The sequence below is a fragment of the Cervus canadensis genome, chromosome 23 (genome assembly GCF_019320065.1).
Source record: "Cervus canadensis isolate Bull #8, Minnesota chromosome 23, ASM1932006v1, whole genome shotgun sequence".
NCBI classification, from domain to species: Eukaryota; Metazoa; Chordata; class Mammalia; order Artiodactyla; family Cervidae; genus Cervus; species Cervus canadensis.
In genome coordinates this window covers 51,584,653-51,601,087 of record NC_057408.1, presented here as the reverse complement: position 1 = coordinate 51,601,087, position 16,435 = coordinate 51,584,653, and the positions used below count along the sequence as shown (strand labels likewise).

Here is a 16,435-nt window from a genome sequence, read left to right as displayed (position 1 = left end):
ACACTGGAGTGGGTTGCCATTTCCTTCTCCAGTGGATGAAAGTGAAAAGTGAAAGTGAAGTTGCTCAGTCGTGTCCAACCCCTAGCGACCCCAGGGATTGCAGTCTACAAGGCTCCTCTGTCCATGGGATTTTGCAGGCAAAAGTACTGGAGTGGGTTGCCACTGCCTTCTTCGAATAGCTACAATGATAGCTTGTATTTACTGACTGCTTATCATTTGCCAGGCTCTAAGGATTTTACATGCACTAACTCATTTGGTTTTCACAAAACCTTAGGCAGTATTAGCCCCATTTTACAGATACGTAAACTGAGACAAAGAGAAGTAAAGTACCTTGACCAGTGTCATACAACTAGTAACGCTAGAATTCAGATGAGGCCAAATGATCCCAGAGCCCTTGCTTTTTCACTTACTGCCTCTAATCATGGCACGGAAGGCTTTACAAAGTTGATGAAAACTCTGAGCGCTGAAATCTCAGAAATGAGAAGGCAAATGCATTAAGTATATTAATTTTACACATTATTGAGACAGATCCTTAAATTTGGGTGACTTTCCTTGATATAACAAAGAGCAAAGGAAATAGGACATGAATAAATACTAACTTCTTAATAAGAATGTTAGCAGATTCTCCCCACATGTGTTTCTTAAATTATAAAACATAGCTTAAACATCAATCCCACTGTGAGTCATGGCTCTAAGTAGAATTCACCTATCTCAAGGACCTAAATCTTTATATCCCTGACAGTTCTGAGTATACTTCGTTTCCTCTATGACATTCTCATTCAGGATATTTTCTACAAACATATTCCCATACAAAACTCTTGCCTAGACTCTACTCCCTAACAGCTGTGAACGTTTTGTAAAGCAGATCCCTGAAAGAGCCACAGTGAGCTCCAGAGTACTACATGTGGTTCCCTGGACATTTTGCACGAGGTATGAGGTGATTTCTAAAACCCACTTAAAAAACATTCTACTGCTCTAGACACTATACAGCTTTCTTCAAACTTATTAAGAAAAGGGGGAAAACTCCACAGTAGGCAACATATCAACGTAACTCCTACACACCTCAGGAAATGCAGAAAGAATCAGTCAATGAAGGGTACAATATGATTTATGCAGTTTTGACTTTTTAAGTATTGATCTTGAACACTTTTATTATAAAACTCTAAATAAATATGCTGATAACATATATAACTAAAGAAATAGAAGAGTTCTTCTGCTTATTAAAACACCCAGCTGCCCATAAAAAAGTGAGTAAGGTTCTCTAACCTTTCAAAGTCACCTTGCCTTGTAAATTTTGACAACCTATACACGGCCCAGTTGTTAAGCTGTTTAGAGGTCATTCCTCTTCCATTATCTATCACTGCAACGGCAGGTTTTCCTTGTGTTTCATCAAAATGCTATGAAAAAAGTTCAAAAAGACAGGAAAAGTCGTATCAATATTAAAAACATGAAAAGTTCAATATAAAAAATGTGATTCATTGGGCTCACTCATACAACTTTCTAAAAGGCACTCCAGCTACATGAACCAAAGGCCTTATAATTCTTCATGTCCTTTAACCTAGAAATTCCATTTCTCAGAATGCAGCTTGAGAACTAGTCAGAGATGTGTACAAAGATCTATAAGGGTGCTCCTGATATCAGCACTGCTTACAAGGGCAAAAACAAAGGGAAACAAATCTAAATGTTCAACAGCCATAGACTGATTACATAATTTAATTACACTCAATAAACCAAATTGCATCAGTGGTGTACTACACTGCAGAATAGCCATGATAAGGCAATGTTTACAATCTACTTCTAAGGGAAAATAGAAGATCACAAACAAAACGTACACTATGATCACACATACATGTATACATACATGCATAGGAAAAGGGCAAGTGAAAAAATTTTAATGAGACATCAGATAATTATTTCTACTTTTAGTTTATATTTTAATTTTTTTCCAATAAACGTGCAGTACTTCCATAAAAACACAAGTTAATTTGACTTAGAGTATTATTTTCTTACCAATTTGATCTGTATTCTTCTAACACCAGTGTTACGAGAAGTAGCAGACAAAGAATTGTCAATTAATTCTGCAAGAGCAAATGCTGGAAGAGAGTGAGAAAACATTACTGCTTAAGTTTTCCCTCCTAAATACATCATATAAAAGTTCGAAGTAGAAGGAACTCTGAAGTACCTTAAGCCATCACTTTTATTTTCCAAAGAGCTAAAATTAAAGTATTATCCTGATCCTAATGACACAAACATAATAAGGCATCATCAGTCACCAACAGCATAAAAAAAGCAGTCACCAACCAGTACTTGTATGGCACTACACAGCACGAGTGAGCCAGCCATGATTCCTGGCTTCAAGGAGTTTATAATCTAAAGACAGACATACACACATAAGAGACAAACAGAAGACCATAACCATAAAATCAAATAATAGTCTGTGATACGTACTTACATCATGCACAAGTCAAAAGTAAGCACATTTAGGGATATGGGACAAATATAAAAGTGTCTATTAAGGGCTAATCTAGATACAGGTATCTATCTCGCCACACCAACTTGTGAAATGGCAGAATGTATCTGCTTAACTGACACAAAACTGCTCTTAATTTCCTACTATACAACCAGCCTGACTTTCAGTTTATCAGTGGTTCAGCACTATTCTTGCCTGGAGAATCCCAGGGATGGTAGAGCCGGGTGGGCTGTCGTCTATGGGGTCGCAGAGAGTCAGACACGACTGAAGCGACTTGGCAGCAGCAGCAGCGCTATTTCTAACATTCTCCTTTCTCCAGGGTTAGTATCCAAACTACTTCCCACTTTTATCTCCTTAATTAAAAGGGTTGGCATGCTAAATTAACGTCTCTTTCACCGAAGCGTAACTCAACTTAAGCTGTAATTAACCCACAAAGTAGCATTCCAGCAAGCACTTCCAAATGCTAAACATGTAGGGGATGGCGCTGTTTATAAACTAGTTGGAAAGTAGTCATCACAAATCAGATATGTATAAAGATCTGGTGAAGGGTATTAACTAGATAATGGAGAAGTAGGGACACTGCAGGAAATGGGACGAAAAAGAGTTAAGGGAAATTTCAAAGGAAAAAATGAGTAGAATTTAGTATCTGATTAGATATAAAAGGAGCAAGAAAAAGAAATTCAAGGTGGCTTTGAGTGCTTGTTCTAGAAGACTGGAAAAATGGTCATCTTTTTCCATAAAGGGAAAATTCAGATGGAAGGACAGAAAAATTCAGTTTTAGGTGTGATGTCCTACCATTGTACCAAGCTCAATAATGAGTAGAGGTGATGCACAGCTGGAACAGACCACGCTTAATGGAAAGAGTAAAACTGTGGCTATCTCAGTTACTTCTACAAAATAAGGTCATTACCTAATGTTAGCTAACACACAGGATTAAGGAGCAGATGAGAAAATGCTCATAAAGCACGTGACACAGTGTCTGGCTCTGCAGCTGAGAGTAGTGACAGTACCAGCAGCAGTCAAGGTAAGGAAGTACAAGAAGAATTAGTCACGAGAATATTCAGTCATTTGCAACAATTAAAAAAAAAACCTGAAATAACCTGACTGTCTAGTAACAGCAGTATGTATGTAGCTGTCTGTGCACTAAGTTGCTCAGTCGTGCAAGACTCTTTGAGAACCCATGGGCTGTAAACCACCAGGTTCCTCTGTTCCTGGGACTCTCCAGACAAGAATACTGGAGTGGGTTGCCATACACTTCTCCAGAGGATCCTCCCGACCCAGAGACTGAACCCATGTCTCTTACGTCTCCTGCACCAGCAGGCAGGTTCTTTATCACTAGCGTCACGTGGGTCTCTTGCACTGCAGGCAGATTCTTTACCCCAAAGCAACAGTTTTTGTTGTTTGGGACTTTAGTCCCAAAAACAACAGTATAGTGTTCAAATAAATTATGTTATCTAAATACTGTGTAAGCCCTAAAATAAATATATATTGACATACATGTTAAAGATGTTCATTACATTTTAAATTAAGATTGGTTTAAAAAGAATGCATGAGGAATTCCCTGGCAGTCCAGTAGTTCAGACTCTGGGCTTTCACGGTCAAGGGCCTGAGTTCAATCCCTGGTTGGGAAACTAAGATCCCATAAGCTGTGTGGCACAACAAAAGGGAAAAAAATAAAGTATGCACCATATAATACCAAAAAAAAAAAAAAACCATATATATATATATGAAAAGGTCTGAAACAATAAACACCAAAGTGTTGGTGGTGGTTACATCTGGGTGGTAGAGATAGGAATATTCTTTGTGTTGTTTTTGTTTATCTATGTTTTCTAATTTTCTACCAATTCTAATGCATATACAATGAAAAAAAAATTTAGTAACTAAGTTTACAGGGGACCTCCCTGGTGGTTCAGTGGTTGAGAATCCATCTGCTAACACAGGGGACACAGATTTGATCCTAGTCTGGGAAGATACCACATGCTGTGAGGCAACTAAGCCCATATGCCACAATGAAGATCCAGTGCAGCCAAAAATAAATTTTTTTTAAAAGAAAGAAAATTTACAGGGAGCTCCCTGGTGACCTAGTGGCTAGGATTCCAGGCTTTCACTGTCAAGGTCCAGGTTCAATCCCTGGTCAGGGAAGTGAGACTCCGCAAGCCACATGGTCAAAAAAAGAAAGTTTATCATGAATACCTGAACACTTTTGCAGAGTCCAGATGGAAGAGATTCTCTAAATCAAAATAATCCAAGGTAGGACAAAAACTGTCTAATAGTAAAGGTGGGAAGAAATGATAAAGAAACAATAAAGAACACAAACCACTTAGTTGTGCGGTTCAGCTACAAAAAATGTGCAAGGTATAACAAATATCTTCTCAACTGGGAGAAGAGTTTAGGAAGCTAGGAAGAATAACAGGAAAGGAGAGTGTACAGGAGGTAGATGTGTAAGGACACCATCTCTTATGAGTTGAAAAGGAATGAATTCTCATTTTACGTTAGTTTTAAAGGAGAGGTATCTTTACTTTGATGTAAGATGACTTAGGTAGAAAAGGAAATATATTGTGATGAAGAGATGAAGTAAGGAGGTTCACAAGAACTGATCATAGTCTTTGAATAAAGTAGAATGAAAGAACTTCTAAAAAGTCTGATCAAGGGAATAAAGGTGAGTGACAGTTTATCACAATCAGTACAAATGGAATACTTACGTAAAGGATTTTGTCCTTCACTTGCATAATATTCATACATGCCACTTTTAACCAATGTGTCATAGTGAGGTAGGAAGTCAATTCGTTCTTTAGTAGCTGTTAGCAGTAACTGATTGACTGACTGTAGCAGGTATAGAGTGACTCCATCTTTAACAGTTTCATCTGAAATCAAGAAGTAACATCTTAAGTGCTAAGCCAGCATCCAAAACACAATGAATTTATAATTTTAAATATATAAATTATATCTATGAAATGACTTTAAAAATCATACAGGCAAAAAAAAAAAAAAAAAATCATACAGGCAAATCCCCACACAATGGACTGATCTATAATCAGTTGCGCTGTGTTAAGAATATCAGTGGAATAGGTCCAAATACTTCCACTCATCTGAAACACTCAATTCTTAAGTCAAACTGTCACAGAAAATCAAATGAGGAACTAATTAAAGTGGTTATCAATATGAATGGGAAGAATTATTAAATCCAAAAAGGAATCAGGCATGAAAAATTGGCACATCTTAGAATGTAACCGGGTAGAAAAAGATAATGGAAGAATCCAAGTTGGTCAGGAGAAGTAGCTCTTAAGGGTCCATGAAGAAGACCTGTGGCTGGATGTTGAGCAAGGTCTCATCTTTTGTAGCCGTAAGTGATAACTCTTTTCTTATAACCATGCTTGAAAAGTATGAGCTCTGGACAAAGTAGATGTGTACAGCCAGTTTCCTCCCCCATTTCAACAAAGTAAACAAAAATATCGATAGTTTTTGATGCTTATCTATGTAATAAAATAGTCATTACCTTATAATGTACTAGAACATATTAAATATAAAAGCATAAATGCAACGTTGCTTACCAAAGTTATCACTGGTAATTTCTTTCCTACTTGTTGTTGTAATGACAAATTTCTCTCCAGGTGAAATGCCAAGTGTCTACCGAAAATAACAGAATAAAATCAATTATTATAGAAAGGAAATAAATGCACTAGTCAAGTTTACAAAAATATGAAAATACTGATAAGGATATTATATATACACAATTATATTATATATATATATAAATATACAATATAGTATACAATAAATATACAACATATATATTATAACAATTAGTATTACATTTTTCTGAGAAATATGTTTTAACATTTTAAAATTTTGCCTTTGCATAATTAACCACAAATCTATCTATAAATTACCTACTTGCTTAACAAGGTAGATTTTTCTGCTATTTTATGTCACCTAAGAACAGTGAACATTTTGAAAGTGTTTAACATCAGCAGAGCTCTCAGACAAAAGACATATTATTTTGTGTCAATATATAAAGTAAACTTATTTGGAGCAAAGCATTAACACTTATGTTCATATATATTAAAATACTTAAATATGTAAAAACAGAAGTACTAAACGAAAATAGAGGTTAATACTTTACAAGACTGATACAAAGACTGCCAGGCTATGCAGGATGTCTGTATAAAGAACCTCTGTATCTATTATAACCTCTTCCAAAAGTGTAACTTTAAAAAATTAAGGCAAATTATAAATTAGGGGAGTAAACTGCAACACAAAACAAGTGCTAACATCCTTCAGAGAAAAAAGCCTTCATAAATCAAGATGAAAGTCAACAAAGAGGGAAAAACCATGAACAATAAAAGGACAGGAAAAAGTAAATGACCAAAAAAACACATGAAAACCTGAAATTTCACAACAAAGCAAATATAAGAATTAGAAAAATGAGTTAATGTTTTCATTAAAATATTACATGTCATTAAAATAAAAAAACACACCCTCTTTCCAAAATCAAACAATACGGCAACACACAGTTAAAAGATTTGACTTCTATTTCAGGTAATGATGAACTAGTTAATTTAAACCAACCTTACACAGACGATTACTAAAAAAAATCTAAACTAATGATACTCAAGTCTTCAATACTGATCTAAAAACCCTATTGGTCACTATTGAAACTAATTGAAAACCAACTCCCTACTCTGAACACCAACAAATTAAAGGGAAAGTAGACCATCTATCCTGCTTTCTTATACCAATCAGACTTCACGGTAACTATGTGTCTCTAATTGATGAAGCAAAGTTGTTCTTTTGCCTCATCAATTAGAGGCAGAGAATGTGTTAATAAATGGAGGAATGGCAATCAGAACAGCACTATCAATGAATGAACCATTAAATTAAAACTTTATCTCGAAGGAAGCCAGCTGAACCCACTTGAATCCCACTCGCTCGATCTTACCACTTAACAGTGGTAAGAAACAGAGTGAGTCAAACAGCCATACATTAAGTGCCTTCAGATGTGATATGATATGAAGTACCAACACCACCTATGAAGCATCTTCTCCCCCACCCCAGAGAAGCTGAGCCTAAATCTTAAGTCTGTAAAAATAACTTCTAGTTTATGGAGTATGTGGAGTTAGAACAAGCTAAATTACACCATAAAGGAATAGACAAATCCAGAATGTGGAATATGAGAGACAAACCAACTTGATTTCTTCAACAAGTCAATGTTAGGAAAAACAAAAAAGACTGGGGGAAGGTATTTTGCTAAAATGCTCTAAATTTTAAAAGAAATTAAGAAACAAAAAACCAAGTTCAATACAAGGACCCTGATTAAACAAACCAACCATAAAAAGACATTTTTGAGACAAACAAATCTAAGCATGGAATTAACTGTTAGATAATACCATTAAAATGTTAATTTTGATGGTATGATAATAAAATGCATGTTGAAGTATACAGGAGTGAAGTAAACTAAGGCCTGGACTATGCTTCAAAAGGCAAAAATGAAGCGAACGTGGCAAATACTTAAGAACTGTTGAATGTGGATAATGAGTATATGCAGGTTCATTTTAGGGGAACGACATTACAAACTGGTGAGGAAGAATATTGAGACAGTTAATGGTACAGAAACATTAGAAATCCCCATCTCAACATACATGAAAATAAACCCCAAGAGAACTAAAGCAGCTGTGTTTTAATCCAAAATTGTAGAGGAAAAATACGGAAATAATATTGACAGAGAAAAGCATTCCTGAAAGTACACAAGAAATGCAAGTCATAAAGGAGAAAAACTGGAAAACATGAAAAGATGCTCATCTTCACTAGTTATCAGAGAAATTAAAACTGGAGGACATGGCAGCCTGCTCCAGTATTCTTGTCTGGGCATCTCATGGGTAGAGGAGCCTGGCGGGCTATGGCCCGTAGGGTCGCAAAAAGTTGGATACGACTGAAGTGACTTAGCACACAGCACACATCACTCCCATAAGGCTGGCAAAAAGTGTAAGTCCTGATAATACAAAGCACAGGCCCTCATTAAATGAATAACACATGATCAAATGGAATTTAATCCAGGGATGCAAGAATTTGTCAGCATCCTCAAATCAATCAATGTGATATATCACATGAACAAACTGAAGAATAAAAACCATATTATCATCTCAGTCAGTCAGTCAGTTTTGTCGCTCAGTCGTGTCTCTTTGCAACCCCATGGACTGCAACACGTCAGGCCTCCCTGCCCATCGCCAACTCCCGGAGTTTACTCCAACTCATGTCCACTGAGTTGGTGATGCCATCCAACCATCTCATCCTGTCGTCCCCTTTTCCTCCTGCCAGCATCAGGGTCTTTTCAAAGGAGTCAGTTCTTCGCATCAGGTGGTCAAAGTATTGGAGTTTCAGCTTCAACGTCAGTCCTTCCAATGAATAGTCAGGCAATCCACAGAATAGGAAAATGTATTTGCAAACGAAGTACCCGACAATGGATTAATCTCCAAAATATACAAACAGCTTATACAGCTCAGTATTTAGAAGAAAAAAAAAAAAATTTTTTTTTAATGGGCAGAAGACCTAAAAAGACAGTTCTCCAAAGACAGTCATCAGGAACATGAAAAGATGCCCAATGTCGCTAATCATCAGGCAAATACAAATCAAAACTAAAATGAAGTATCATCTCACACTGGTCAGAACCACCATCATCAGAAAGTCTACATGGAGAAAAGAGAACCCTTCTATACTGTTGGTGGGAACGTAAACTGATACAGCCACTATAAAGAACCATTATGTAGGTTCCTTTAAAAATTAACAACAGTTACTGTAAGATCCAGCAATCCCACTCCTGGGAATATACTTGAAAAAGACAAAATTTCTATTTCGAAAAGATACAAGCACCCCAATGTTTACAGCAGCACTATTTACAATAACCAAGACATGCAGCAACCTGAGTGTCCGTCAGCAGATGACAGGATAAAGAAGATGCGCTGTGTGTACGCGTACAGACACACACACAGAACGGAGTATTACTTGGCCATAAAAAAGAATGAAATAATGCCATCTGCAGCAACATGGACAGACCTAAAGATTATCAGATGAAGTAAGTGAAAGACAAATATCACATGATACCAATTATATGTGGAATCTTAAAAAAAAGATACAAATGAAATAATTTACAAAACAGAAACAGACTCCCAGACATGGGAAATGACTTACAGTTACCAAGGGGCAAAGCAGGGGGGAGATAAATTAGGAGTCTGGAATTAACAGATACACACCACTAGGGAATTTCCTGGCCGTCCAGTGGTTAGGACTCAGTGCTTTCACTATGGTGGTCTGGGTTCAATCTCTGGTTGGGGAACAAAGATCCTGCAAACTGCACAGCCAAAGAACAGCAAAAACCAGATATACACTACTATATATAAAACAAAGAACAAGAACATACTGTACAACACAGGAAACTATATTCAATTACCTTATAATAATCTACAATGGAAAATAATCCAAAAAAGTGTGAGTCTGTGTGTGTGTATAAACACAAATAGACACATATACATCTGTGTTTGTGTACATCTGAAGCAGTTTGCTATACACTTGAAACTAACACTATAAATCAACTATTAATTTCAGTTTAAATAAAAGTTCTATTAAAAAAAAAAGATAGCTATATATTTTGAAGGAAAAACAAATTAAGTATAGCTCTCCATATAGGGAAAATGAACTTACACATTGTGGACAGGGATAAAACCATACTGAAAAGCAATTTGGTATACTATAGTAAAGTTAAAAATATACTCTACCTAATTCCACCCAAGAGAAATGAAGCTATAGACAATACACTGATGGAGAAAAGATTCTATTTGCTTACAGAAATAAAAATTGTCTTCACACATCTTCATTAGGTTTTTATATAATTAAAACTGTCTTTATTTTTCAGTACTTTACTACTTTATTTCTGCAACATCCCAACTGTTAGATCATGTGGTTATATATCCTGTAGAACAAAACATGTGTTTTTATAATTACTGAAAAACGGTGTCACATTGAGTTAAGATTGATGTACATCTGAAAAGCATATACAAGTATTTCATACACTCTCTCTATGGCTCTATTATTCAGTCAAGATACATAAGGTATCTTTTTTCTTTGCTTTATATATAACTTCACAAAATTATTTCTCAAATTCATAACTTTTCTAAATATTTTATAGCTCTGGTATTTCACAAATTATTTTTACATTATTCGTTACACTTTTACTCAAGATGTCATACCTTCCTCTCTCCATATTTTTAATCTAAAAATTTGTCTTAACTGACAGTCTTTCCTGTATGAGTACCAAAATAGCCTTGAATACAGAAACATTTTGTCTGCCCTTCTCTATATGAAAGCAGGATGACATTCTATATTGGGCAAGAGTCTTGACTGGGCTGTTTCATTTTTATAAGATCACTTCAACTCCACCTTTTTCTGGGTTCAAGTTAAAGCATATGGATTTTTATTTAATGAGTAACATAAAGAAGCGGCCCTCCATGTCTTTAGGTCAGCTTCAAACTATTGCTGCCCAACTTCTCTCAAAAGCCAATCTCAAGAAATATTTATGACGGGCTAATGAACTGCAAACCATAAAATCCTCAAATACCTTAAACTTGTTTAATGGATTAGATCAATCAGAAGCTATATACTTCAATGTATATCTCTGAACAAAAAACTAGCCTTTACTGATATGTGCTTTGGTATTATATCCGATCACTCTGTCCCTCAATCACCCCAAAACCAGGAATATCCACAGTATACTTAAGTGAAAAACCTCTACAAAAATGTGGGTGTTCGATCAAAATATGGGCCAAAGAACTAAACAGACATTTATCCAAAGACATACAGATGGCTAACAAACACATGAAAAGATGCTCAACATCACTCATTATCAGAGAAATGTAAATCAAAACCACAATGATGTACCATCTCACGCCAGTCAGAATGGCTGCTATCAAAAAGTCTACATACAATTAATGCTGGAGAGGATGCAGAGAAAAAGGAACCCTCTTAAAACTGTTGGTGGGAATGCAAACTAGTACAGCCACTATGGAGAACAGTGTGGAGATTCCTTAAAACACTGGAAATAGAACTGCCAGGCGACCCAGCAATCCCACTGCTGGGCATACACACCAAGGAAACCAGAATTTAAAGAGACACGTGTACCCCAATGTTCATCGCAGCACTGTTTACAATAGCCAGGACATGGAAGCAACCTAGATGTCCATCAGCAGGCAAATGGATAAGAAAGCTGTGGTACATACACACCATGGAATATTACTCAGCTATTAAAAAGAATGCATTTGAATCAGTTCTAATGAGGTGGATGAAACTGGAGCCTATTATACAGTGAAGTAAAGTAAGAAAGAAAAACACCAATACAGTGTATTAACACATATATATGGAATTTAGAAAGATGATAACGACGACCCTATACGCGAGACAGCAAAAGAGACACAGATGTAAAGAAGAGACTTTTGGACTCTGTAGAAGGCAAGGGTGGGATGATCTGAGAGAATAGCATTATCTTTTGGAATTTTTAACACAACATACCCTATATACAAATTTTTTTTTTTTAAGAAAGAGGTTGATGCATTTAACTAAACAGCTATAAACCAACTGTAAGATAAGGCTCCTAACCTCCAGGAACAGAGACAATTTTTTTTAAGTACAATGTTATAACAAGTGCTATAATAGGGTAACAAGGAATAGTGGAACCACTCAGAAAAAGTAGGCATTTCTTCAAAATTAGGGGTGGAGAGGAGGGTTTGCACAAATGGGACTTAATGACTGGGCATATTAAGAACTAGCCAAATAAGTTATTTTCTAATCTTTGATTTTATGAGGTCACAAGGGTTCAGGTGAATCAATAACTGCTTATCACAGGTCTAAATGCTTCTGTCAAATCCACATTCTATTCCTGCCTCTTGACTCCTCCTTTTTTTTTTTTTTTTTTACAAAGTGAGCTTTTCCCCATAAAACAGTTTAGGACCCATAATACTTCCTAGCACTACAAACGCTTAATTTAAGTTTTGTTTTTTTTTTAAGTTTTAATGAAAAACTTTAATTTAGTGCACTATCTGCCTACTCCTCTAACATGGAAAATAGTGTGGGCCCTGTGGAGATTGTTTAAAAACAAAAACAAGCCTTAGAATCAAACAGATAGACCTAGATTCCGATCCCAGTTTCACTGCTTATGAACTTATTTTAGTTCTTCATGTATGTAACGGACACAAAGTTGCAGGATTAGGTGGCATAATCTAGCTTTAAATTCTAAAAAAAAAAAAAAAAAGCCTCCCTTTCTATTTTTTTCTTACTAGTTCTTCCCTCTCCCTTCTAATTAAAGTTAACTTTCTCTTTTGTAGCAGGAAAAAGTAGGAGGGAGAAGGAAAAGAATTAATCAAAGGGAGTACTTTCCTTATTAAAATACTGAAGGAATGGAACAGATATATTTGTTCTATATGTTCTATAACAAAGAATATCATTTGAATGGTATGTAACAAAAAGAACTTGGGTTCTGGATCTGAATTCTAACTTTTGAACTATCTGTTTGACTTAGGTGAGTCATCATCTCCAAAAGTGAGTTACCACTTCCGCAACAAGAGGTTAATACACTTCCCCTATACATGTAACACAGTTACTGACACTTTTGACATGAGAGAATTATTTCTAGAGTAAGGGCAAATTAGTACAACCTTTCTGAAAAAGAATTTAAAAATACATATCAAGAGCTTTTATATTCCTGACCTTTGATCCAGGAATTTGACTTCTAAGATTCTAAACCAAAGAAAACAAAGACATAAGCCTATGTATACAAGGGAAAAGAATCTGAAAAAATTTATATATGTAACTGAATCACTGTGCTTTACACCTGAAACTAACACGACATTGTAAATCAACTAGAGTTTCATTTTTTTTTAAATGGAGGGGGGAAAAAGCTTAAACTCAAAAATAAAAATAAATCTCAAAAAATAAAGACTGCAAGTGCAAACAAAAAAGATCTGTATATGTAAACAGTGACTGGTTCAAAACAGACCACTTTGACTATGAAGATTTGCATTAAAATAGAAAAATATTGACAATATTAAGTGGAAAAAATGGAATACAGACATGTATTAAGATTATTTAAAAATGGGGGGTGACGGTAAGAACACAAGGAAATAACTCCAATTACTAACAGTGGTTATAAATTTCACAGTGAATAAAAGGTTTATTTTTCCCCCTCTTTGGTTCCTTATTTTTTTTTATTGCGCGGACATTTTAAAGTCATTTTTGTGTGTCATGATTAAAAACATTTACATATAACCAATATGAATATTTTAAATAATCAATTACAAAAATAAGAGCTTCCCTTTCCCTGATAAATACAAAACATTCATCAAAAATAATGAGCATTCATTTATTCACTTTTCAAGGACATGGGAATGTGCTATATCCAGACAGAGAATGAACTTCTGAGTTCCTAAAATTTTGTCGTCATTCTAATTTGACTATTTACCACATACCAGGCATGATTCTAGACCCTGGAAATAAGAACAAATCAAAGTGCTTGCTCTCACGTCGTTTTGTGTGTGTGTGGTGTTTTTTTCTTTTTTTTCCTGCCTATGGGTCTTGATTTCAATTATTTCATCAACTACTATACGAAATTAAGAGTACTAAAACATCAGCCTGAGTGCGGGACCAGTCGTGTCCGAATCTTCGCGACCCCCATGGACTGTAGCCCGCCAGGCTCCTGTGCGTGAGATTTCCCAGGCAAGAATACTGGACTCGGTTGCCATTTCCTTCTCCAGGGGATCTTCCCCACCCAAGGATCGAACGAACCCGCATCTCCTGCATTGGCAGGATTCTTTATCGCTGAGCCACCTGGGAAGCCCTAAGACATCAGCCTACTCAAGTTTTAAAACACTGCTTCACACCAAGTCCTTTTTCTTGGTTAGCCAAGTGTTCTCTGTCGCTTAAACAGAGCCCCAAGTGGTTGAAGCAGCTCATGATAAATAACATCCATTCTTTAAAGCTCAGGCACCAGCAACACCTCAGATCTAGAAAAGACTTTCCAGTTTAAAGTAGGGCTTTGCCTACATAGTTATTAACTTTTCAAGCAAACTAATACAGGGAGTATATCGGTCCTCAGGTGTTCCGCAGATACCCTCGGACACCCTTCGAGTGGTTCAGGACCTCCCCCGCCATGGGGCTGGGGGGTGCAGGAAACCACAAGAGAGCTCCACCTGCGAGCAACTCTAGGTCAAGTGTTTTCACGACGGAAGGACCCGCCAGGGCGCACCCGCAAACCTTGACAGGACGACCGGGGAAATTACTGCATCACTGAAGGAACCTAGGAAAAATCGACTCCTGGAATCTCCCAACTTCTAGCTATCACGACATTCCTGACAGAGCCAGCGGGGGAGAACTCCCCTCTCTTAAAAAGAAGAAAAAGAAAGCAAAAAAAAAGTTCCACCCAAAAGAGACACAAGTGGCTTTCCGACTCAAAAGATGAGTTGCACGGCCTCACTGCGAAGGTCGAGCTCTCATAACCCGCGGTACCACCGCCCGGACACCGCGACCCCGGCCACAAGGCCGGGGTTAGAGGGAGGCCCACCGACCCGCCGGCCCCGCACTCCCAGGCCCGGCCCCCAGGCTTCCCCGCCGCCTCGGGCATGGCGGGCACCCCGGAGGGAGACGCCAAGGCCGCAGGACCCGGGCCGGGTGACAGGTTTATTGCCCCGCGGTGAGCAACTTGGGCTTCTCGTCACCCTCCCAACCCAAACTCCACCCGCGCATCCCTCTATCGCCCCTTCGCGTACCTGACACACGGAGGCGCGGAACGCCGCGAAGTCCGAGTCCTCCTCGACCTGCAGCGCCCGGTCCCCGAGCTCCGACTCCTTCTCGCGCCGGTCAAACAAGTACACCGTCCTGGGGCCGTCGGCTCCGCCACCCTCTCCGGTCTCCACCGAGGGCCCGCCGCCACCCGCCGCTGCCATATTGGGGGACAGGGAGAGCAAAGAGCCGTGCCGGCGCCTGCGGCCGCCGCGCTGAAAACCGAAGTGAGGGCCCCGCTTGGCGCCTTCAGCTCCAGCGCCCGGGGCAGCGCGAGGCCTCTAACCTGGCGCGCTCAGTTCCTCCCTCCGCGGCGGCGGCGGCGGCGGCGGCGGCCGAGCAGCAGCAGGCTCGAGGATCACCCGGGAACCGATTCAAACGCGCTCCTGCCCGGGCAGCACGTCACTTCCGCGTCCCGCCGCTCCCGGGGGGGAAGGAGGCGCGCGGCGCGCTCTTCGCAGGGCCAGGACCCGCGCCCGCCGCCGCCCACACGAGCTCGCAGCGCGACCCGCGACCAGGCCAGCCGCCAGGAACTGTGGCGCAGGAGGAAGAGGGGCGGCCGGCGGCGCGCAGGGGCGGGGCGAAGTCGGCAGGCCGCGCGGGCCGGGGCGGGGCTTCGGCGCCCGCCGCCGCCGCAGCTGCCCGGGGCCCGGCCCCTTTCACCCTCACGAAGTTAGAGCGGAGCTCCGTCCCTCGCAGGCGCGGACCCTCTGAGCGGGCGAGCCGGTCACTGAGGCGGGAGAGCCAGTCCCGGGAGCAGCGGAGGGAGTCTCCCGAGGGACTTATTTTCTCCCGGCCCAGAGGGTCTTTGCATCTTCCCGCCTCGCCATGAGCCCCGACCGAACTCGTCCGGCTTCGAGCTCCTGGCGCCGCGACCCGGGCTGCGGCCTCAGGGGAGCGTCAGGGCCGCGGCCCTCGTGGTTGGACCTACCTCTGCAGCGAGCACGTGGGTCCCCACGCGGAAAGAACCGACGCCGAGAGACCCGGCGCCGTCCTTCCCGCCCCAGAGCCTAGTGGTTTTATGTGGGCCTGGGCGTGGACCCCCGAGACAAAGGGGCCCCTGAGATTCTCCGCACAGAGGTAGTGTGACGTCACAGCCGCTTCCGAGGGTCCCGGCGCCCGACGCTGCGGGCTGCACACGCCTCCCCG

The 16,435-nt window shown here is 39.6% G+C and overlaps 1 protein-coding gene across 2 annotated transcripts in view; it reads right to left on the bottom strand.

Moving 5' to 3' along the window:
• The window catches only part of SMCHD1 (structural maintenance of chromosomes flexible hinge domain containing 1), a 120,580-nt gene extending 104,923 nt beyond the window's left edge, over window positions 1–15,657 (bottom strand). For both annotated transcript variants that reach the window (XM_043443864.1, XM_043443865.1), the window contains exons 1-5: window positions 15,274–15,657; window positions 6,022–6,097; window positions 5,173–5,334; window positions 2,011–2,093; window positions 1,267–1,397 (exon numbers count right to left, since the gene is read on the bottom strand). In XM_043443864.1, coding sequence (XP_043299799.1) covers window positions 1,267–1,397; window positions 2,011–2,093; window positions 5,173–5,334; window positions 6,022–6,097; window positions 15,274–15,450 — 629 coding nt within the window. In that variant the 5' untranslated portion in view covers window positions 15,451–15,657. The remainder of the gene's footprint in view (window positions 1–1,266; window positions 1,398–2,010; window positions 2,094–5,172; window positions 5,335–6,021; window positions 6,098–15,273) is intronic.
• Window positions 15,658–16,435: the final 778 nt, after the last annotated feature.